The 26,061-nt window shown below is 39.5% G+C and overlaps 1 protein-coding gene across 2 annotated transcripts in view; it reads right to left on the bottom strand.

Moving 5' to 3' along the window:
• Positions 1–26,061, bottom strand: part of LOC114658505 (ubiquitin-conjugating enzyme E2 U-like) — a 126,803-nt gene that overhangs the window by 34,928 nt on the left and 65,814 nt on the right. For both annotated transcript variants that reach the window (XM_028810572.2, XM_028810573.2), the window contains exons 6-7: positions 15,065–15,191; positions 7,971–8,043 (exon numbers count right to left, since the gene is read on the bottom strand). In XM_028810572.2, coding sequence (XP_028666405.1) covers positions 7,971–8,043; positions 15,065–15,191 — 200 coding nt within the window. The remainder of the gene's footprint in view (positions 1–7,970; positions 8,044–15,064; positions 15,192–26,061) is intronic.

The following is a 26,061-nucleotide window of genomic DNA, read 5'->3' as shown; positions in this document are numbered from 1 at the left end:
TGTACATCGATAGACGTGTTTCTCAGCACAACCCCACACTCCTAAAGCATAATGCAACTTTTGAGAAATGAAAAGCCAATAATAATAAATCTACATGAAATCTTAACAACTGTTATGTCTGCACAATAACGTCTTGAGCAGTCGTTCAACATGTTGTACCATCTGAAGTAAAATCACAGCCAACATCTCTAAAGAGTTTACAAAATCATTGTGACACCGTCATACTGTTCCAAGATAGCAAATGAGAGAATTTTTAAGCAGATTTTGCACATGTTCTAGATAATTTCAATGGAAAAAAAAATGTATCCTTTACGTCAAGGTCATCTGTGTTTCATCTCCGGACCAGTTACAATGAATGCCATAATACAATGGTGGTCTTGTTGAAACATCAGGGACCTGAGGGATTAGATTTGTGCCCCTCCTCCACTGAATCCTGTTCTGTATTCTTTTTAATTTTTTTTCTTTTTATCTTTTTGCGCAGCAGTAGCTACTTTCATTCATAGGAGTTTCTGTGTTTCTTCAAAAAAATGTTTGTTTTCTTGTTTGACAGCTCTTTTCCAAAATAAGCACAGTATTCATTTGAATAAAAAAAAGACTGTGTAGGATAAGCCTGATTGCTTTCCAAAAATTAGTTTAATTTATACTGGGATTAACTGAGTTCTTGTGATTGCCCTTGATAAAATGATCTACAGAAAGAAGACATCTGCGAGTCATTTGGCAGTGAATTTCAAAATCTGTCCATTCTGAAGTATGCAATGTAAAGTCAAATATGACAGAGCTATACTGATGTGAAAATACTGAAACCAAAGGGTAAAATAAAAAAGTGTACAGATAGATAGAGTAGATAGATTCTGCCTTTGAATCTTGAAGCCGCTCACTGTCTGCATGGTGTTTGAATGGTCTCTCCATGTTTGGGTCTTTTTTCCCCACAACTATTCCTGATGTCCTTCCCCATCTCAAAGGTATCCAGGTTAATTACAGGTGGAATCATGTTGTAAGGAAATTAATGGGACCATAAAAATATTTCATTATAATGGAAATTTCATTTTATCGAATATGTGGAAAATACGTATATTATTGTGACCAGGGTTGCCAATAATTTGCCATCTCTAACTTAAAGACACCTCCATAGCTGCTCTGCTGCATGTGGTAAGCAGTAAACCAAGGACAAGGTAATTGGTTGTCCTCTGCAGGAACAGACTTACCACATAATATAACATGTGGTTTTTGACCTGGTCTTCTTCACACATTCCTAGTCTGCCACAGTGGTGATTCTGAGCTACTGGTGTTCTTCTAATCTGAGGATGGGATCTAAAGCAAGACGCTTGGCTATGTCGTGGCTCCTATCTTGTGTGCTTGAATGCTGAAGTAACAGCTCCTGTTTTGAATGAAGTTTTAAGGCTGTTCCTGCCTTCTCTATACAGTAATAAAGTACCTGTAGGAGAAGGTTGAGGAGACCCTGGAGAGGTGGAGATATGCTCTAGAGAGGAGAGGAATGAAGGTCAGTAGGACCATCAAGACAGAATACATGTGTGTAAATGAGAGGGAGGTCACTGGAATGGTGAGGGTGCAGGGAGTGGAGAAGGTGAAGGTGGACGAATTTACATACTTGGGATGAACAGTACAGAGTAATGGGGATTGTGGAAGATAGTGCAAGCAGGGTGGAATGGGTGGAGAAGAGTGTCAGGAGTGATTTGTGACAGACAGGTATCAGCAAGAGTGAAAGGAAAGGTCTACATGACGGTAGTTGGAGACAGTGGCACTGACCAGAAAGGAGACAGAGCTGGAGGTGGCAGAGTTAAAGATACTAAGGTTTGCATTGGGTGTGACAAGGATGGACAGGATTAGAAATTAGGACATTAGAGGGTCAGCTCAGGTTGGACGGTTGGGAGACAAAGTCAGAGAGGTGAGATTGCATTGGTTTGGACATGTGCTGATGGGAGAAGAATGCTAAGGATGGAGCTGCCAGGGAAGAGTAGAAGAGGAAGGCCTAAGAGAAGGTTTATGGATGTGGTGAGAGAGGACATTCAGATGATGGGTGTGACAGAGCAAGATGATGAGGACAAGAAGATACGGAAAAAGATGATCTGCTGTGATGACCCCTAATGGGAGCAGCCAAAAGAGGAAGAAGAAGAAGATTTTCCTTGGAAACCTGGACTCACCATCCTGTCAGTTGTGCAACTCTGTGACCCAAGCTTCACATTACCTGTTGTGGAATTAGTCCGGCCACAGACAGACACTGAGACACACAAGTTCCAAAAACACACGGTTATATTCATTTTCTTGCCTTTTTACACAACATCGTACACAGTGCACAGATCCCCCACAATAACTCAGTTCTTCTCTCCTCTATTCTTTTCTTCTCTCATTCTGCCACCTCCACTCCTCTCCCACAAGTGCTGTCCTCTGCCTCCCGACTCCGGCTTCTTGAATGGAGTGAGGTGGCCCCTTTTATGTTGCACCCGTATGTGCTCCAGGTGCACCCTGACAATTTTCCTGCAGCACCTCCTGGTATGGCGGAAGTGCTGCAGTCCAAGGTTTAATAAATGTCCAGGTGCCCCAAGGTGGTGGCCAAGGGGTCTCACAGGGTTGAGCTTCCAAGCTCTGTTCCCGTGGCCCTGGCACTAACCAGGGTGGCTGCTCTCTCGTGTCCCAGGGGAGATATTGTTTCCATCCCGGTCCTTCCCTTCTCCGGGCGTCCCAGCTAGGTAAGGGTCACAGCTGTCTGCCACACTGTATAAAAAAATAGTGCTTATTAAACTGCAAACAATATTTTATTAAAAATGAGATGCTAGATGAAACTTTTTTTTAATAGACTAGGGGGCTCCTTCGCCAACCCCCTGGGCTCATGGCTGAGCCGCTCAAAGGGTGTCAGGACGCTCCTCCATTAGAGAAAGCGATTGAATTTAAAGAGTTGGTATAGAGAAGAGTATGCAGGGGGTGGAAGGAAGATGGCTTGGTCCTTAGTTATTATAGAAAGAAAATCAGTTACTTGAGTATTTCACTCCAACTGTCTATTGTAAATACCAATGAATAATAAAATGGAGTAAAAAATAAAAGTAAAAAAGTAGATGTAAAAAAGTAAAATGTAATAAAAAGTAAATAAAAAATTAAATAACATTAACGCCTTGTCAAAAACAATATCATTAATTACTTTATCCTAACTTACATTCTAAAAATGTTGCTTTTTTTGCATTTCTGTTCGCATATTGTTCGTTATATTTTTCTCTTTCTCATTTATTGGATAATTCTCTTTCTTCTTGATTTTTATTATATGCAGCTCTTTTTTGTACATTTTCATTTTTTGACGTCCATTATCAGCTCTTGCCACTGTTTTTCTATTGTGACCAAAAATTCGATGTTCTTGGGTAGATAATTTGCTTTTCTGCCTTGCCATTCTAAGCGACAGCATTGAAGGGTTAATTAGCAGCACTGATAGTGTCATGGGGTGGTATGGAGAGAGGATGTGTGCAGTAGGAGTAATGACTGGGCGACGGAAGACTTTTTTTAATATAATAGAAAGACAAACAGGTATGAAAACAGAATGAAAGTAAGACACTAGATGTAACTTTTTTTTCAGCATAGCACAAACTGGCGCTTTCATTCATTGCAAAAAAACTTTGAGAAATGCTACGAAACTCAAACAGTACAGTATCCGCACGTGACACAACTACCCACGCAGACTCTCAGTGGAGCACTGACTCTGAATTTGGCTGTACCTGCAAGATGTCAAGCCTACACTCTCACCAAGCCTCCCCAGAAATTTTGAAACAGACTGTCACTGACTTTTGGTCTAACAAGAAAGAGACAGCCTATTGCAGGGTTCTCAAGACCCGGTGAAATTGTAGGGGCAGCATTAAGTATTTTTTTGCATTGCATTATTATCTTCAGTGGCCATTTTTCGTCAAAAAACATTTGTTATACTGAAACTAGTAACAGCGCACTGCAGTGAGTACACTTGACTTGATCATTCCTAGTTTTCATCCTCTTTCTCTGTACATTTAGCATTCGTTTGCTCAGAGGATGATGCCCTTGTCGCTTCCTGAGTAGCTCTTCTTTTCTCCACCCTAGCAGCCCGCTTCTTCTCTTCTTTCATCACATCTTTTTGCATTAAAAATGATTAAGTCAGTGTTTGTGTTGCAATTACTTATTACGTTTTCTTTAATTTTTCACTTAAGCTGAAACTTAAGGGTTCAATCTGCCTCAAGAATGATTTAAGATATGAAGAGGTATTGGAAGTGACAGCGAATGTGGTAGGGATGACAACGGCTCCCGTTCACACGGCTGCCCTGCTGGCTACTCCTGAGAGTTGGTTCTACAATAAAATAAAAATAAAATAAAAATAAAAAGAGGAATAACCTTGGAGGTCAATCATCACTCCGGAAGCCGATAGTAGACGTCACGTACTATATGTGTACCAAATTTGAGGTCAATAGGTCAATGGTTTGCGAGCTACAGGTGATTTAAAATCCTGGAGAGACAAATGAATAGCCACGGTAGTGTATTATACATAAAGATTTACATTCCATTAAAACAAAATCCATTAAACATGATGTTATACAAATGTTTGTCTGGGTCAACAAAAAGTATTTGTTATTCTGAAATTTTTGTTACTTTGGTATTCATTATAACGGGATTTGACCTCTATTAGGATATTTGGTTAACTGAAGAATCTAAACTGGGCCAATGTGGATGTGTATATGAGTATGAGGGTAGGTTTGGCTCTCTGTCCAGACTGATTTCCTGCCTAGAACTCAATACTGCTACAAGGGTGTCTCTCTCTGAATTGCCTTCACAAGATTTTTTCCATTTTGATCCCCTACAATACTTTTTTGGGAGTTTTTTCTTGTCTTCTTAGAGAGTCAAAGCTGGCAGAGCTGTCAAAAAACAGGGCCTATCGAGGAATTCCTTGTGTGATTTTGGGCTGAACAAGAAATAAATTGTTGTTGTTGTTGAAATTGGAACCAGCATCATGTAATCCTATATCAGATTCTGCAGGTTTAAAATGTGATATGATGCGAGGATGAAAGCGTATTCCACCATGTGGAGTGGAGTGCCGAGTACTGCAGCCTCTCCAGGCAGAAGTGGTAATCAATTCAGGGTGAGAGGCTAATTCACCTGGTATGTATGTTTTTGTTATGAAGAATGAAACTGGAGAAGACCCATGAAGACACACTGAGAACATGTGAGCTTCACAGTGACAATGGCTAAGCCAGGACTCAAACTTAACGAGTCCCTGATATTCTGAGATAATGACACTGACCCACTCTGCTGCCCATGCGATAAAACTGATTGTATTTTATATAAGTGTTATATGATTACATTTCTGTTGCAGTTTCATATTTGTAATTCTGTGTAAGGACCTTGGGCCTGTTGTCAGTGAAGGGTCCTATACTAAGAATTTCTCTGTATACCTAACAATAACAATACTACTACTAACACTACTAGATAGACAGACAGACAGATAGATGTAAAAGGCACTATATAACAGATAGATAGATAGATAGATAGATAGATAGATAGATAGATAGATAGATAGATAGATAGATAGATAGATAGATAGATAGATAGATAGATAGATCTTTATTTGTCCCCAGGGGGAAATGTGGCTTTTTACAGAAGCTATTTAAATAAATAAATAAATAAATAAATAGGTATATAAGTAAGTAAACAAGCAAATACACACACACTTCAGTCTGAATGTGCACTAGAATGACTTTAAAGCAAGAAAATTAAAAAGAAAGAAAACTTCTGATTTGTCTGTCACTGTCACAGTGAGGTATTATGCAGGCTACTACTACTACAGTATATAAGAATATAGTGAATAGAGCTGCAGAGCTGCTACATCTTTAGTTTGAACCATTCAGACTCAACCTGCCTGTGCCAGTGATACAACAGTAGTGGCTCTGATTGCAGATAATGAAAAGACAGCGTAAATGAGGGGCCAGTTTAAATGTGAATAGTGCAGGACAGGAGATGGTCCATAAAATGCTTTGGAGATAAGTGCACTGGCAATGATAACATTGTTGGTGACATGGGTCAGCCATTAAGAGCAGGTGCTATAACTCAATTTAATACTAAGAGCCCTGGGGGTATGGGGAATAACAGCATACACATGGCTATCTATTGGCTTCTTTAGTGAACAGGTGATCTGATGATAACCAAAGTTGTAAGGACACCTGGGGCTTCTGGATAATGCTCACAGGAGTTCCCAGAGACACTCTTGGCCACCGGAAAGGGGCTTACAAGCCAACTAGGGTTACTTCTGGCTGGAGTTTGAAAGGATCCTCCTGTATCAAGACGTGGGAGCTTGGAGTCAGAAAGCTAGAAGATGGAGGAAGGACAGAGGTTGTGAATATATTTACTGTAAACAGTACTATTATATTACTATTATATTAGTGCAGTTTTATTCCTTATATTTGTCACCATTGTTTTGTTAGTGATCTGTGTCTGGTACATCACGTTGCTGTTCATTGTACTGTATTACTGCTGCACTTTTCCAGCTTTTTTCTTTTATTATTATCTTTCTGTGTCAATAAGACTAGCAACAATTACCATACATTTCATTGTACAGTAACTTGTAACATTCTCAAATCCACCTAATCCAATTCAATCCAAGTCATGGGGTACCTGAAGCCAGGGTGCAAGGCTGAAACCAGCTCAGAATGAAGCACCAATACATCCCCTAAGCCCACTCACACATGGTCACTTTAGAATTCCCAGTTCACCCAACTTACATGTTTTAAGAATATGGTGGGAACATATAGACTCCACACAGACATATAGCGAGCATGGAATTCAAGCCCAGAAAGCTGGATCCATGAGATAGCAGTGTTAATGGCTACACCTTCATACTGTCTCTATAAACAACAGAGTGAAATGAGGAGACAGTAAACTGAATTATATTTAGCAAATTAATTAGGCTATGTCAGGCTTCTCACGCCATCTCTACTGATGCTGAAAAACTCTGACTTCAGTTACCCTTAAAAGCATTAGGCAGGTTAAATATTGGATGTATAGATGGTCTTGAACGGTGGTCTTCTTCATCTTTTCACACTTCTATGTGGGGTCTCCAAACACCTCGGTCCTGCACATCCTCGCCAGTCAAGCCCTTATCCTTCAGATCTTCTTTTACTTAATTCATCCACCTCCATTTTGTCCTCCTTTGCTTTTTCTTTCCCTGTACTTCCATTCCCATTACTCTTTTGCCCACTTATTCATTGTCTCTCATCATCACAGGTCCATACCACTTCAGTCTACTTTCCTGACCTTTCTTAGATTTCTCCTCCCACTTTTGTTGTATCTCTCATTTCTTATTGTCTTTTTTGTGTAACTCCACACACCCATCTCCACATTCTCATTTCTGCCACATGTAACTTCTTCTCCTGCGCTCCCTTTACTCAGCATGTCTCAGCTCTACATATCATTGCTGGTCTTTCCGCAGTCTTATGAACATGACCTTTAACCTTTGCCTTAATTTTTTGATCACCTAATACTCCTGACAACTTCTTCCAATTGTTCCATCTACTCTGCTCTCTGAGTTATCTCTGCTATCTAGCTCTCCATCTTGGGATACCACTGATAATAGATCTCCCTGCAGGATAACGTCTGAATCCTGATCATTATTAAATCTTATAGATTATGTCCTCTTCCTATTTATATTTAATCATCTATCTTCTTTGTGACCTGAATTTGAAAAGTGAGATGGAAGCATTTAGTTTTGTCTCCATGTAGCCTTAAACCTTCAGCAAGATTACTTGTACGTATCTCTGACTAGTTTGCAAGCACTGGGATCAATGATATGGAAAGAAGCAACATTATATATTCACTTTCTGCAATTACATTGCTGCAAATCATCCACCATATAGTACAGTATAGCATTTTTGACACCACATGGTTTACTGATGTGTGTACTTTGATAAAACATTACAAAAAGCAGTATCTCATAAAAATTCAGCATTTTCTCTTACGTGTCTAGCTCAGTAGTTCCAAGGTATTTCGAAAATAAATTAGGCGAAGAATTTTCACCAAGGTCCGGTTCATCTGAAAAAAAAAATTGATCAATTAATTTTTTATTCAATCATTAATTTAGTTTTTATTTTATATAGCACACAATTCATCAGAAGACACTTTACAGAATCCATCCATCCATTTTCCAACCCGCTGAATCCAAACACAGGGTCACGGGGGTCTGCTGGAGCCAATCCCAGCCAACACAGGGCACAAGGCAGGAACCAATCCCGGGCAGGGTGCCAACCCACCGCAGGACACACACAAACACACCCACACACCAAGCACACACTAGGGCCAATTTAGAATCGCCAATCCACCTAACCAGCATGTCTTTGGGTTGTGGGAGGAAACCGGAGTGCCCGGAGGAAACCCACGCAGACATGGGGAGAACATGCAAACTCCACGCAGGGAGGGCCTGGGAAGCGAACCCGGGTCCCCAGGTCTCCCAACTGCGAGGCAGCAGCGCTACCCACTGCGCCACCGTGCCGCCACTTTACAGAATAAATCACATTACTGTATAATATAGTATCAAACTGAAAAAATATTAATTACATTTAAAAAAGAACAAAAACAAGTCAAAACATGAATATAGTATTGACAGACACAAATCACAGCTTTGGAGAGAACCTGCCATCAAGAATAGAAAACATTAAAGTGAGGAAACAGAGAAAGCAACTGAAGCTGGAGAAGTTTTAGCAGATTAAAGCATGATGGCGTCTGGATTCAACGGCTACAGCTAAAAGGGCAATTCAACCCTTACTTCATCTTCATATGAGGTTCTTTCATTGGATTGGCTGGCCCAGCACTCTGGAATGGCCAATAGGGGGAGGCAGCTTGATGGCCGAGGTCTCCAGGACTCTGAACAAATCCAAATCGTATTCTGTGATATCATCTACTGTTGGATTCTGCTCTGTACTTGTAATATTTCTATTGCACTATTGTATTGTATTGAGGATTACTTGTGTTCTGTTCTGGGTATTGTATTGTATTGTATTGTATTGACCCCCACTGCACACCCAACCTACCTGGAAAGGGGTCTCTCGTTGAGGTGCCTTTCCCAAGGTTTCTTCCATTATTTTTCCCTACAAGGGTTTTTTTGGGAGTTTTTCCTTGTCTTCTTAGACAGTCAAGGCTGGGCCTGTTAAAACCCATTGCGGCACTTCTTGTGTGATTTTGGGCTATATAAAAATAAATGGCATTGTACTGTATTGTGTATGTTGACTCAGTGCTGTGCCTTGTGGGGTTTTTTTTTGACCTAATTCAGACAACCCTGGACTACTAATTTTTCACTCCAAACTTATTTTATAAAGATTGCCCATCTTAGACAATTGCACAACAGTGATCCTAAATTTTAGAACAAATGACATGTTATGGGTTATAAACAAAGTAGCCTAAATGGAGAGTAATATCGTTTAAATTATATAGTGAGTCAAAATTGACCTGGAGGACAAAGCATTATTCAAAATGCCATCAACTATACAAAAATGTGACATTTAGAAACTGTTTTGCTTTTCCTAACGTTTGGGCACTTATCAAAAAGTCTTCATATGTTTGAGCTAAAAAGATGACTTTCAAGATGTTTTTATGGGTTATGAACAAACTACCCTAAACACAGTGGGAAATCCTTTAAAGTCAATGGTGGATTAAAACTCACCAGAAAGACAGAGAAATTATGGGATGCTTATATTTTTGTACTGTCCCTGATGGGAAATGTAGGAAAAGTCACAAAGTTTCATCGTGAACAGATAAAATTTGGGTTAATTTTACTGATGTCAAAGTCAAATTTGACCCAAAGATGTTATTACGGTTAAGTGAGTGAAGCAGCATACTTTCGGCTTTACTTTAAATGTTACTGTTGGTGAGGCCTCACAAACAGACCTATGTAGACCATTCTATGGAGATGAAGCCACAAAAGTAAATCAATAATCACCAAAAAATGAAAATAAATCACAGGCAGACAATAATGGATACAGAAAATGACCTGATTCTTAAAATTTCTTACCTGTGATTACTAGTTTAATTATATTAAGCACAGCTGTAGACTATACTGAGTATAAAAGATCTTCCTCACATACAGCTGGCGTTGTCAGTAAGTCATTCCCAAAGCCACTTAATCCAGTTCAGGGTCTAGTGGGGCTGGACAGTTGCTGTTGTATTGTTTCTAAATAACTTCTCCATGTCAACAAGGTGTGCTGCCTCAATGACTACAGACCCGTCACTCTCATATCTGAATGGCTTATAGCCAGCTTCCTGTCTATCAAGCTCTTGGATCTTTATCAGATTCCTCTCAGGGCAAATGGGTCATTGAAGGACCCTCGGCTTCATGGCAACATTTAAACTAGTGGTTCTCGAGTTTAGCCCTGCAGGTACAGTGCCCCCCATAATGTTTGGGATAAAGACCCATTTGTCTTTGATTTACCCTTCTGCTCCAGATAAAAAAATCAGGAGTGGTCTCCTCTAGATTTTCCCATTTACTCAGATATGGGGATGGATATTTGAGGAGTAAACCACAAGACAAGGATTATATTTTTATATTATGTACATTAAGGAACCATCAACAACAAATCAAATTAAGTTAATAATATATTGAACAATGATTATAAAAGTAAAGCTGAATAAATTGGACTCTGCAGCTGCATGAATAAAAGGTAAACCAAGAGTTGAAAGAAATCTACATTTTGTATGTAATACTTGTATGTAAAATTTGGTTGACCAGTGAAAGTGAACTCAAGTTATTGTGTTTACACACACAGACATAATTTCAAAAATGCTATTTTCGGACTCAGGGAGGTCTAAAACGTCTCGAAATGGAACTTTTTGGAGGATTCCAATACTTTCCCTATATTTTGTATACGAGAAAGTAAAAGGTACAAATCAAACACAGACATGATTAAAGTGCATATTGCAGACTTTCATTTAAGGGGATTTGCATACAATTCAGTCACACCATGTAGATATTTCAACACTTTATACATGGTCTATGGATTTATAGTATGTCAATAAGAAACTAGCTGTCCCCCACGTAGTTGTGAAACAGGACAAAGTTTAAAAGTCAATAAAAAAACAAATAAAAATGTAATTCTGGCCAAGCGGAAGGTAGGTATACTCCAATGTCAATGTCAAACGTTACCACTGTGACTGATCGTGTTCAGCTCTGATGGGAGAGCTTCCCCCGTGTGGGGAGAAAAGCACATGGCCGTGATATCTCTGGCAATCAGCAGCTACCCTCTAAAACACACATAGCTGTGATCTCTCTCTCAAAAACGTCAAACATTACTTCTTAACAATGTGTAGATGATAATGTCTGTTAAACAAACAGTTATCGCTAGCTAAGCAGAGGCAACGTACACTCCAACACGTGGCGAGAGGAAGAGCAACTTGAGCGGAGGCTGGCACATGAGTGAGAAGGGCCCCACCTACCTACAAACCCCAACAGCCCTCTGCGTGTCTCTCAGATTTGCATCAATAAATCGGTGCTATGATACATATGCAATGAGAGAAGTTATAAAATCAATCGGGACGTTCAAGCAAATTATAGAAAAAACCCAAACTAAATCTGTTAAGTAGTTCTCTCATGAAAAGCAGACAGACAGACAGATGTTGGATTTTTATATATTGTGGAAGTTCAGCCTCGACACAGACAGGCATGCAGACCAACAATGTCCCAAAACAAACACTGTCTATTTTCCAGCTTCTTTTACAACACACACAGTGCACAAAGCACCACAATAATGCTCACAGTCCTTCTTTTCCTTCCTTCTCATTTTCCTCTGCTACCTCCACTCCTCTCCCACAAGCTCCTTCTTCTGCTTCCCGAATCTGGCTCCTCGAATGGAGTGAGGCAACCCATTTTATAATGCACCCTGATGTGCTCCAGGTGCTCCCTGATGACCTTCCTGTTGCACTTCCTGGTGTGGCGGAAGTACTACAGCCCATGGCTCCAGAACTATCCAGGCACCCCCTGGCGGTGGCCACGGAACTCCACAGGGCTGAGCTTCCAAGCTCGGTGGCTCCCCATGCAATCCATGGGGGCTGCCTTCTTGTGACCCGGGGAAGGAATTGTCCTTCTCCAGGTCTTTTCCTTCTCCAGGTGTCGCCGGTGGGGCAAGGTCCCCAGTCGTTTGTCACAATCTACTATATATAAAATCCTAAGCCTAAAAGCGCAATGATTTTTTGCAATGATTTTATGTCACGCTTAAAATTTTAAAATTTACATATATATGTTTGGTATCATTCTTTTCAAAATTTATCGAACTTTAATGTGATGTTGTTAGATTTTCATATTCTTATTCCATTTTTAAATTATAAACTAAAAAATATCAAGAACTCACGTCCCGCAAGACAAGACTTTGTGCCAAGAGACTGAACCACGCCCAGGACCAGAAATAAAACACAAAGAGTAGGACAGCTGCTGTACAGGCTTTAAAATGTTTGAAGCACCATGCGAGATGCAGATCATGTGGCACAGCAGCAGCAACAAGCCAGCAGCTGATTGAGCAAAGAAGAGGTAAAAAAAACCTGTTATTTGTTTCCCATTGTATCACCGTTTCGGAGGAGTGACCGCGTCTCCTTGGGGTGTGTTCAGCCCCACTCTTCACTGAGACGCAAAGTGGCTGACGCATAGCGCAGGCCGGGGGTTAGGTTGGCGATCAAAGCGAGCAAGGGGGAAACCCCCTAGTATATATTTTATATATATATATATATATATATATATATATATATATATATATATATATATACATACATACATATATAGATGTAAAGAGTCTACAGTATTTCTACCTTAACCTTAAATGCTTAATTCTCCTTTGTCATTTTCCTACTAATTTACATTTTTATATGTAGTTTGCTCTCTTTATTGTATCCTAATAATGACAGTTAGCATTGGGAAAAGTAGACGCCAGTTCAACTGAATCTGATCTCTAAAAAGGCTGTAGTTACGTCAGCGTCAGACCCATTAATTAGTCTGCTAATTAGGAAATAATTGCATAAATTACCAGAACAGCTAGAACAGTGAAGCAAACAGTTAAAGAAGTCTGGATTATCACAGAAAGCACTGACCATTGTCTCCAGGTCCATTACTGAAAGTGTTTTGACCTTCTCCATTACAGTTTGGTATGGCAATCTCTCTGCCGTGCGGAGGAAGCAGCTGGAGAGAGCGGGTGAAATGCTTCATAACAATTTGATGCCACCTCCCCGCTGTGAACTGACTCGGCATTTGCAGACTGAAATGTATAGCTATCAAGGATGTTATGTGAATCTTTTCTTCCCACCCATGCTCTGTTTTAGCCCCTTCCATTTGGTAAACGGCTCAGGCCAATCAAGTTCTGGACTGCCAGATTTTGCAAAAGTACAAATCCACAAGCTGTGAGAGGCACAAACTTAACATCTTGACCTTAAGTGTCTTCTACACTAATCCAACAAACATGTCAAAGTGTTTTTAAAGTGTGTTTGAGGGTTGCAGGGGAGCGCAGAGTACTGTTATCTGTTCTGATTCCATGCAGTTGATGTTGTAATGGCACTAAAGTATTTGCTTACTTATTTCAAGGGCATTTGTACTTTCATTTTAATTTGTATTCAAAAGCATTAGTAATAGTTATTTGGAGTATAAAATAGACTTTGGTGAATCAAAACACCACATTACTCATAATCAGATCATTGCTTTTTTCTGCATCATTGTACATGGGCATCAATTATAATACTTTTTTTTTTTTTTTAATTAGGATTTAGAAAATCTGTAAGATGGTAGGGTAGGGCAGCACAGTAAGGCACATCTAGTGCCCTGGGATCAAATACTGCAACCAGATGTCTTTTTGAATTTGCATGTTCTCTTCTTGTCTGATTAGGTTTTCCTCCATTATTCTGGCTTCCACCAATATCCAGGTCACTCACTGTGTAGAATGTGCAGGGGATTCCGTGTTGTACTCTGGTTTTCTCAACACTGGAAAGGCATGTGTATTAGGTTACTTACTCTGAACTGGCCCAGTAGGCATTAATGTGGGTGTTGTGATGTATTTTATGAGCCAACTCTTAAGCCACCAGCAAACTGCATGACTTTTCTAGCGATTTTCTGTTGTAGCCTTTTATTTACATAATCTTAGTGAGGTGGGGGTAGCGACCCAGGTAAACCAGTCTAAAACCCTCCTTGACAAAATCAAGTGGGTTTGATTTTGTCTTAAGTCATAGGTGCAGGCTTCTGTGTGTGCGAGAGATGACATACAACAAGAATGCACCCAGAAGCACAACGGACACAATGTATCCATAAGGAACGAAAGAAAACAGGCTTTTGGACCACCTAAACAGAAGAGGGGCCAATCTGTGCAATATATTCAATGTCTTATGTTTGTCATACCACAACAGAATGTAAACAGGAAAAAAGGAAGGACTGAGATTGTGGTTGAAATTGCCATAACTAGAACGCATTCACACAGGCACTGGCGCTGTCAGGCAGCATGTCCACTGGCTATCAAAAATGAGGCACACTTTAAAACTGCACTGGAAAGTCATGAGAAAGTCATGTGATCTGTCATCCCCTGCAATTCCTAGTTATGGAATCTGACATCCTCAAGAAGATGAGTCCAGCAAACAGCAGTCATTAAGTCTGACATGCTCACTGAACAGAAATTATGCAGTGAGCTTCCAGCAATTGTTTGATATAAATATTATTTTAAAATGTGTGGAGGTGTCTGTCTCACTGCCACTTAAGCTAACACATCTTTTGGTTATGCGTGATGAAAATCTGAGAACCTGGCAGAAAACCAACATAAACATTTGGAGAACATGGAGAACTTCACAAAGACAGTGACCTGGCAGACACTCAAACCCAGCCTCTTGGAAATATGAGGCCAAAAGGGCTAACTACTGCACCATTTGTCTACCTAACAAAAACCATTTAAATACAAAGTTAATATATGGTGACGCTACTTAAAACAGAAGGCCTTATCTTAATTAAATGTGCTCGGAATGTGAGCAGACTAGCAAGATGTAGTTTGGTGCCCACACTTTTTTTCAAAAGCACATTAATAACTCCAGATATAGTAAACATCCTCACCTTTGATCCGCTTACTCTTGCTGACACAGTCCAGCACCACTTTTGTGAACAATGATGGGTTGGTCCTGCACATTTCAGCAGCCTCCAGATTTACAGCATCCTCTGTCACTGGGTTGGACAGCAAGACCTACAAAAAGGAAGTTAAAGATTGCACTCTGATAGTTTGAAAGATTCCATAACAGCTTAAAATTATACCTTGCACCTCTGGTACAGCTTTTTACTTTCTAATGAAACGTGTACGCATTGTGTAACTTCAGGTCTAGTGAATAATTACAGCAGAATGACCTCTTTAACAAATTATTACAAATAAAACTAATGGGAAGGACAAAACCAAAACAACCCTTTCCAAAACTCAATATTTACTTTTGTATGCTAACTTAAAAATAATTAACTTAACAATACTATTAAGAATAGCAAGACAATTATAGTGGGACAGGTAGGAACTACCTAATTTATCAAGAATAAAACAAATCTTAAACCAAACTAGCCAAATGCACAGAGCTTTAAAACTTAATTATCAAATGAAACAAAACAAAATGAGGAAAATCTTAAATCAACTAGAGCTAATCAAAACTCCAACAAACATTAAATCAGAAAATGTTTCAATAAATACTGATAAACAATAAAGTTTTGAATCACAATGATCTCCGCAGAGAGGAGTGGGGGCGGTTTGAAGGCAACAAAGAGCTGTGGCCAAACCGGTTTTTTAAATCTCCCTCAGGTGAGTACCCTAATAATAGCAGCAGCACCACAGGGAAATGGGCTAACGAGAGGTCCCACCCTTGTAGACTCCAAACTAAACTGGAAATAAACAGAAAAGAGAACAGGGACATGAAAAAAATGGAAAATGGTTGAGCAATTGAAGATGCCCAAACAAGAACAAGATGCAAATTCACTTTCAGTCAAATAAAAATGTAATGTGTCACTGAGCTGCAATTAAGCAACCATTAGTGCACGGGCACACAAAGGGCCTTTAAAGTAAAATATGCTTGGGAGACAAATAATTACTGTATTGTTTGAAATGAAAATGCTCTCTCATGGATCAGTTGTCCTGGGTTTGAATCCTGTACCTGGACATTGTTCATATGGAATTTGTTCTTCCTGTGTCTGCATGGGTTTTTCCAGGAACCCACTGTTTTCTCCTACATCCCCCACCCCAAGGAAAGGTGTGTTGGACTAATTGGCAATTATTGATTAGAATAATTGTGAGTGTTGGACTGGTGTCCTCTCTGAAACTGCTTTATAACTTACACTCACGGCTGCTAGGATTTCCTCCAGCCCCCCATAACCCTAAAATAGAGTAAGAACGTTTGAGATTGTAGATATTTATGAAACTGAGACTAGCTGTCCCCCACGGCTCCGCCTGTGTAGTAGTGAAAGAGGACAAACTTTAAACATCAATAAACAAACAGGTAATCGCTAGCTAAGCGGAGGCGAGGTACACTCCAAAACGTGGTGACAGATAGAGCGACTCAAACAGAGGCTGGCGTGTGACTGAGGACGGCCCCGTCTGGCTCTCTACTTCTTATGTCACGCTTCCCCCTCCCCTCAGCCCACAGCCTCTGTCTCGGATTAGCGTGAATATATCGCTCCTGCATGCAAACTATGATACTTAGCATGATGAGAGAAGCCGCAAAATCAACCGGAATGTTCAAGCAAATTATAGAAAAAAAACCCCAGATCTAAATCCGTTAAGTAGTTCTCTTGTGAAAAGCGGACAGATATACAGACAGACAGACGTTGGATTTCATAGATATAGAGATGATCATAAAGATCTACAAACTCTGATCTCTTCTCTAAAGTTAAAAGTATAGAATGGCTTAGATCTTCTTTAAAAAATCCAAACAAAATAAACAGAAGTGAACTTTTTATAAAGTTCATGAGGGTCCGCAATGCTTTAGTACTTTGTATCGATATCTTACACAAGATTCCTTACCACTGGATAAAAATGATGCCACCATACCTTTTATTACTTTGACTAAGGCCAGCAGGTTTACACTTTAACTGTACAGTTTTGTCAAGAACACACTTATTATTTGCACTGCTGTTATCCCATTTCCTTCCACATCCCACAGACATGTATGCTACATTATGTTAAGTGCTGCCCATAAATTTGACCAGTGTCACTGAGTGTGCGCCCCATTAAAGACTCCCATCCTGTCCATGGATATTTCCTGTCTCCTGTCCAGAATGGTCTCTGAGTTCCATTTGACCATATCTATCCAGCAGGGGGCGCTAGATCCCTGGTTGAAATAAGTTCTTTTAATTGCAGTGTTTTAAGTAACCTGAACCCATATAGGTATAATATTAATGACGCAATATCCCTCCCATAGTGATATGGCAGTAAGAAATCACATAAGAGAAAATAACTTAGCTTTCTTTAATGACGATTTACATGGCATAACAGACAAAAGGAAGCTAATGGCAAGACAATTACCGAAGTGGGAGTTCGATGTATACAGTCTGCCATTTTCATCGCTGCGCTGGAAGGATTTTCACGATCAAAGGACTTTATCTCCCATCCGTCCATCGGCTTCCTGGTGTGCCGGGCAATGTTCCAAGGCTTTATACTCTTTCTCCATGTGCAGGCCCTTACTTAGGTAAATCGTGCCATTCCAAACAAGGCAAAGACAGGATTCAATTTCATGCGCACAGATATAGTACAATGCCCATTTTCGTAGTTGTCCCTTTCTCGTCTTCTAATGCTTGCCTGGCAGTTCTAAATGCTGAGCCCCTGTGTGCTAAATCTGGCCTGTACATGTGAGTGGATTTATAAAATATTTTTTGTACAGAGCACAGTGACATTAAACTTATATTCTGATTATACCATACAATGGGGAATAGAGTGATGATCCACTTGTCATGGTCTTGAGGATCCAGAACAATAAGTCGCATTGTTATTATAATAACATAAGAATATAAGAAATTTGTCAAACAAGACAGGACCATTCAGTCCACCAAGCCCGTTTGTTCAGCTAGTAGCTAAACTGTCCCAATACCTCATCCAGATTCTTATATCTCCTCATGTCTTTGGTCACCACTGTCCTCCTCATCATCTTCTGCCTCAACATAATTTTTAGTCGTTTCGGTGCCCTAAGCATTATGGCAAGTTTGCAGTCCAGTCCAGCTCTACTCCTCTTCTGTATGTGATATGTGGTAGGGGGAACCCACACTACCCAGAGACCAAAGTGGCCACTTAACTGGCTTATGGCAAGCGGCACACTTAACTGGCTAATGACCAGGAATGGCGTTGACGAGCTTCATCTTCACCACCACCTCTTCTCTACATTTCACCAAAAAGACACAAACAACCTCATTCTGTTTCTCCTATTTTCTTCTTAATTGTTACCCTATGCAACAGTCGTCTCTCTCAATTATGCACTTACCTTTGATGAAATTTACCTGATCATTCCCATTGCAGTCCTATTACTGAAGCTTGCTTAGAAATGTAAATGGGATTTGAAGATTCGGAAGCTTTTTTAAAAAATCAAAACAACAAAAAAAATAAAATAATAATGATGACAACTAAAAAGGAATCTGTCAAAATTTAGGAAATACATCATTGATTCTTATAGTGTTGTTGATTTTTTTCATTTTACTGTACTTTTTGAAATCCAACTTGAGAAATGTGATTTTAAAGAGTAGCAACTTTGAGCTTTCATTACCCCAAGATTTTTTTGCCAGTTCTTGTCATTTATTTTATTGACCCCTGCTATTGTCTGACTACTTTCTAGGCAGCTCTTCCACTTTCAAATCTATCTCAATCCTTCATTTATGACTAAAGCAGATACATGTCAGAATCTACCTGCATACAGTTCCAAGGTGCAGTTATTGGTAAAATGAGGCAGTTGATTTTATTTATTTTTATAAAAGCACTCACCCATTCATGCATTTTATGAGCTGGCTTATCCCAATAGAAAGTCATCAGAGGGCAGGATGTCTATTCTGGCAGCCGTGACTGCAAGGCCGGGACAAAGCATCCATGAACACTGCTTCATTCAGGCAACTTAACTCACCCAAGCTCAGGCATATGGAAGGAAACCCAACGCTGACATGTTGGGCACAGTTATTTTTTTTTAATTAGCCTCCAAAAGAAAAGTTAATGTTCAAGATTTCAAGAACTCCAGAAACTATTTTTATACTCCATCTTAAATATGTGTAATAAAAAACACCACACCAAAAGTCCCACCATAGAAAGAGCCCAAGTAAGCAGTTTATTGATAAGGATAATAAATAGGGTTACTACCAGTAAGACCTTCAGAGGAAGCAAAGCAGGAGGCATCTGATAAGCTATAGGAGTGCTGAAATTTTTCTAAAGCAAACAATGTTGGAGGAAACTTATTTCAGTTACCCCCTTTAAGTGTGAATCACATAGTATATGCATTACAAAGGAGTGTTAACAACACAACAATAGCTAAAACAATAAAGCAGCAGACTGAAAGGAAATCTGCAGCTTGAGATCAGGCTGAAAGATTCAATTTCTCAAATGCCGATGTATGGGTACTGCCTCTCTCTTTCATGGCAGCATAAGGATACCCACCCCATTGTCATCTGACACCACTGGCACCATTTCCTCATCTTTTTTTTCAATATGCTCTTTTGGCTGGGCTGCGTGTTAGCAAATGTGATTGGGTCTGGTTAAGGGATCCTATAAAAAAAAAAAAAGTTTTATCTGGTGCTCAGTGCTGGGATTGTTCCTGTCTTGTATCAAATGCAGTTAGGATGGATTCTGGCCTCCGTGATCATGTTTTGGAATAAGCAGTTCCAGATGAAGAAAAATGAATGAATAGCAAGCAAAGGTCCTTCTATTTTCAACAGCTGCTTAGTTCTTCAGGGGTCAGTAAACTCCATTTATATTACACTAGCCGTCCCCCGTGGCTTCACCCGCATATTAGTGAACAGGACAGTGAGGAGGGCCCGGCCCAGCTCTCTACTCCTGACGTCACTCTTCCCCGGCCCCGTCTTTCCCGTCTCAGATTAGTGCGAATATAACGCTCCTGCAAGCGAACTATGATTCTTTGCGCAATGAGAGAAGTTACAAAATCAACCAGAATGTTCAAGCAAATTATAGAATAAAAAAATCTAAATCCGTTAAGTAGTTCGCTTGTTCGCTAACTAAGTGGAGTTAAGGTTACACCCCTGAGGCAGACGTGTGAGTGAGGAGGGTCCCGCAGCCTGATGAGTCTCTCTCAGATTCGTGTTAATAAATCGGTACTGCAAGCGAACTCTGATACTTAGAACAATGAAAAAGTTGCAAAATCAATGGAATGTTCAAGCAAATTCTTGAAAAAACCCTGATCTAAATCCGTTAAGTAGTTCTCTCGTGAAAGGCGGACAGACATACAAACGGGTGTAAAAAACTATAAGAAATTTCACGCTTGGACCATGAAATTTTTAAAACCGTTTCTTAGCGAGCACCTATGGGTCAAGGGTAACGTACATTCCAAATTACAAGTCCTCACCTGAGGGAGATGGTATTTGGCTTTTATATATAGAGATTTGGTTTCTTTTAGGCAGGAAAAGGTCACAGATTTCATAAGCACTATTCAGTAGAGTACCTAATAAGCTGTTCTGACATGGTAAGGGTGGGGTGTTTTAAATGCTGTGGTTTTAATGTATGTTAATTCTCTGAAATCTTGTACTGTGCACTCTTGATTGAGTTGTGTTTTGTATATTGTGGTGTAATTTTAAGCTACATAAACAAAATAGTCAGTCAAACCCGCTTAGTCCTGAACAGGGTTGTGGCGTTGCTGGAGCTTAGCACAGGGTGCAAGGCAGGAACAAACCCTGGACAGGGAACCAGTCCATTGCAGGACAGAAATAAATATTGTGAAATAAATAAATAAAAATAAGTCAGTCTGTTTGCCAGTGGGTCTACAATGGCTGCATTCTTTTCAGGAATATTTAAATCTAGAATGAACTATATGTACACAATTCCATATGTGTGTCTGTTCTCAATTTGCGATGTAATAGTGGCTGACAGAAAGGGCCCTGCTATTATCCAAGCTTAGAAAATGAAGTCTGTAATGTGTGCGGCAGTGCCTAAACAATACAAGTCACTCAAAATCGCTGCAAAAATTGTGAAACACTTCTGTATATTACTGGAAAAATAAACCAGCTTCTACCACAAATGAAAACATCTTCCAAGATTACGACTTTTAATCGAGTCCTCACTCCTTGGGCACCCAGTAATCCAGGTTATAAATACTACATAACATTTCAGAAGATCAGTCTATTTAAGATCATAAAAGTGAAATGCAGGGGGAAAAGAGGAATTCACATTCAAAGAAAGACATGAATATGGGTATCTAATTTAAAAAATTAACAGAAGGAACAATTTGGTTCCAATTTTACCACTGCACCAACTGAAGATGGTCAACGTGAGCAAAAAATTTCAGCCCCAAATCATCTATACTTGCAGCTTAACCATAAAAAAATCTCATGGTTATCATATTTGAAAAGATCTTTAAAGATGAGTAAGACAATATTTGCTTTAAAGCCTCTTCTCCTAATGCAGTGTTGTGGTGTCACATCATTAAGCCCCTGTCCCCTGTCCTCTGTCCTGTGTCTTTTAGAGGACAACATTTCGACCTAAGCCTAGCTTTAACCCTCCAGCCTCGTTGTTTTTATCTGTTGCGCTAACCTTCGTTATCTCAAAAAAGACAGTACAGGAAAAGAATGAGGTAACACTTTAGAATACATATACCTAGATGTATTTGTTAGTCAGTTAGATTTATGTAACAAGACCATTACAAATGTTTTTTTGTTCTTAATGAAACCTGCAAGGCACAAATAACACTTTACACCAGTGCACCTATTGCTCATTTACGGCTGTGCAACAGTTTCTTAACCAAGGTTTTGGTTAGCCCTAGTAAGACTTGTAAAGTATTAATGACACTTCAGAATACGGACTATCTAGGTGTAGCTATCTGTCAGTTAGCACTGTTTGTGACACTTTAGAATAATGGCTACTCAAACTGCATCTTTTATAGTCAACTACAACCATCTAAAACCTTAACAAAAATGCTTTGACTATGTTTCTTAGGAATAACGGAGTAATATTCACATTATAACAACCTCTTAAAGCTCCTAAATTGTAGCTGAGGATATATTTATAATACAGTGACTTACGCCCCCCAACCACTTGCCAGCCATGGATGATATAATAACATAAGAATTATAAAGGATTATGAAAGATTTAGGAGTCACAGTGGACTCTAATCTATTGACTTCCCAACAGTGTTCAGAAGCCATTAAGAAGGCAAATAGAATGTCAGGGTTCCATTTTGGGGCCGCTACTTTTTTCAATTTACATCCTGCCTTTAGGTGCAATTTTTAGAAAACATGCAATCTCGTATCACCTATATGCTGATGACTGCCAAATTTATTTCTCCCTCAAGTCAACTGACTCCACTAAACCTCTTCTCGACTGCTTATCTGACATTAATGACTGGCTGGCTGTAAACTTCCTTCACCTGAACGATTCAAAAACCGAGGTCATTGTTTTTAGTCCCGACCGCAAACAGACCCTACCCCTTGGCCTCGACTTTCTTCCCATTCCAGTAACTTCGTCTGTTTCCAATCTTGGAATCAAAATGGATATGGTCCTGAAAATGGATGCTCAAGTCAACAGCACAGTAAAATCCTGCTTTTTCCATCTCAGGCGAATTGCCAAACTCAAACCAATTCTGCCTTACCACCTCCTGGAATCAGTAATCCATGCATTCATTACGTCCCGGCTCGACTATTCTAATTCCTGCCTATATGGTGTTAGTAAAGCCACTCTTTCTAGACTCCAATTGGTTCAAAATGCGGCTGCAAGGCTTTTAACTGGAAGCAGCAGAAGCCAACACATTACACCGATTTTAAAAACTCTACACTGGCTGCTGATTAGATTTAGAATTGATTTTAAGATACTCCTCTTAACCTATAAGGCACTAAATGGTCTAGCCCCTGCCTACTTGAGTGTCTTGCTCCATCGTCACAATCCCCCTCGTGTTCTTAGATCCACAGATCAGCTACTCCTAACCGTTCCCAAGGCACATTTTAAAAGTTCGTGGTGAAAGGGCTTTTTCCGTCTGTGCACCCAGGCTCTGGAACTCCTTACCTTTAGTGGTTAGGCAAGCCGCTTCAGTCGCCACATTCAAATCACACCTAAAAACGCACTTCTTCACATTGGCTTTTAATTCTTAACTTGTCTTATTTCCACTTGCTTTTTGCTATTTCTCTGTTTTATTGGGTCCCCTGACCTGTTTTTAATGTCTCTGTTTTAATTCTCTCTTAAAGTTTGTTTTTAATATTTTGCTTTTAGTCTTGCTTGTTTTAACTGTACAGCGCTTCGGTCAGTTGTAATGCTGTATTTTTAAGCGCTTAACAAATAAAAATGGTATGGTATGGTATGGTATAGCGCCTTGATGTGTGGAGTACAAGTCTAATGAGGTTCTGCTCAAGCTTTATAACACACTGGTGAGGCCTCATCTGGAGTACTGGGTCCAGTTTTAGTCTACAAAAAGGACATAGCAGCACTAGAAAAAGTCCAGAGAAGAGCGACGAGGCTGATTCAGGGGCTACAGGAGATGAGTTATGAGGAAAGATTAAAAGAGCTGAGCCTTTACAGTTTAAGAAAAAGAAGATTAAGAGGAGACCTGACTGAAGTGTTTAAAATTATGAAGGGAATTAGTCCAGTGGATCGATACTGTGACTTTAAAATGAGTTCATCAAGAACACGGGGACTCAGTTGGAATCTTGTTAAGGGTAAATTTCTCAGAAACATTTGGAAGTTAGACCAAGTAGTGTGGTAGACAGTAAGACTTTAGGGACTTTCAAAACTCAACTTGATTTTTTTGGTTGAAATAAGTGGATAGGACTGGCGAGCATTGTTAGGCTGAATGGCCTGTTCTTGTCTCGATTGTTCTAATGTTCTAAAAGAAATTTAACAAATGAGAGGAGAGCCTTCAGTTCATTAAGCTCATTTGTTTAGCTAAGCCGTACTGATATCTTATCCAGATACTTCTTAAAAGTTCTCAAGGTTTCCGCTTCAACTATACGATTTGGTAGTTTGTTGTGGATTCCCAGAATTCTTTGAGTAAAGAAGTGCTTCCCGACTTCAATCTCAAATTCTTTTATTTAACTCCTAGTGTACTTGAATGAATGTTTCATTAGCTAGTTAAAATAATGCATCTGGATCTACTTTATCGACGCCTTTGAGAATTCTGAAGACCTGTATTAGGTCCCCACCCAGCCTCTTCTGCTTAAAACTAAACATATTTACTGTAATTCTTTCAATCTGTCAGAACAGGACATTTCCTACAAGTCCTGGGATACACCTCGCTACTGTCCTCTACACAGCTTCAAATGCTGTTATGTCTTTATTTGTAGTGTGGTGACCAGAACTGCACAGAGGAATTCCAGATGTGGTCATAGTAGTACATTATAGCTTCTAAAGATAACATCTCTCAAATTATATTTAACAATTTTTATATCACCTAACATTTTATTTGCCATTGTATCTGTTTCTGTACAAATGATAAAATGTTCAGAGTGTGAGAACACAATTAAAAACCGGAATCTTAGAGAGCTTTAATTGACAGTATTCACTTTTCTGAATAGGCACAGTTAATACGTTATGTGAGGAATTTGTTTTAGAAAATCAGAGGGAGTGATGGACGCTGGGCACTTCATTTAAAGATGGTAAGACATTGAAAAATATCACCAAACTGACAGACTCAATATAAGAAAGTTGTAACAGTTTCAACCCATCAACTTACTAATAAGTACAGGGTCACAAAGATATCAAGGCATAGTTAAGGTTTGAAGAATATCCAGCTTGGGAACCTAAGGGCTAAATCATGGTTGCTTGTGATGATGATGGTTTGTTTGTGTTACACACATGTTGTTTTCATCTGACTGATCCCTACTGCACACTGGAACATTTCACGGCTGAGAGTGTTGAGGCTGGGAGAAGAATTAGATCCTTCAAATCGTAGGTCATGGTCTTCCACTGGAAAATAGTGGGTTATTATTTTAACATGGCTTTCTCATAGTTTCATTTTAGTTTAACCCTGATATTCTGTATATGCATTTAATGATCTTTTTTTTCTTTTTCGTGGCTCCACAATCCGTACTAACCCCTACTTTCTCTGCTGTTCTTTTTCCAGTATTCTGTGGTGCGCACCTGCTCAAAGCACCATGCAGTCGCTACATTGCATGGATTGAAGGTCAGAGGTGCACATGACCATCATCATCAAATTCTTTCATGTGAAGCCTGAAAACCATGAGGACTGAGTTTGATCACTGATGTTAGGTAGAATGCCTAGAGGGGGCTGGGTGGTCTCGTGGCCTCGGAACCCCTACAGATTTTTTTTTTTTTTTTTTTTTTACAGCCCTCAGGAGTTTTTTTTTGTTTGTTTTTTCTGTCCTCTCTGGCCATCAGACCTTACTTTTATTCTATGTTAATTAGTATTGCCTAATTTTATTCTTATATTTTGTCTTTTTTTCCTCTTTCTTCATTCTGTAATGCACTTTGAACTACACCACTTCTATGAAAATGTGCTAGATTTTTTCACTTAAGAAATATAGCATAAGTTAAACCTCTTCTAACATTGCAAGATGCTGAGAAAATTAGTTCACACTTTTGTTTTCAGTCAGCTAGATTACTATAACGCACTCCTCTCAGGACCACCCAAAAAAAGACATCAATCGATTACAATGAATGCAGAATGCAGCTGCTAGAATCTTAATCAGGAAAAGAAAATCTGAGCACATTTCTTCAGTTTTGATGTCACTACATTGGTTACCTGTGTCATTTAGAATTGACTTTAAAATACTGCTTATGGCTTACAAAGCCTTCAATAATCTGCTCCATCTTATATTTCAGAATTTCTTTCACCTTACACTTCAAATCGTAATCTTAGATCTTCAAATGAGTGTCTGCTTGTTATTCCGAGAGCTAAACTTAAAATATGTGGTGAGGCGGCCTTCTGCTGTTATGCACCAAA

The sequence above is a fragment of the Erpetoichthys calabaricus genome, chromosome 10 (assembly GCF_900747795.2).
Source record: "Erpetoichthys calabaricus chromosome 10, fErpCal1.3, whole genome shotgun sequence".
Taxonomy (NCBI): domain Eukaryota; kingdom Metazoa; phylum Chordata; class Cladistia; order Polypteriformes; family Polypteridae; genus Erpetoichthys; species Erpetoichthys calabaricus.
This window is presented reverse-complemented; position numbering and strand designations above follow the sequence as displayed.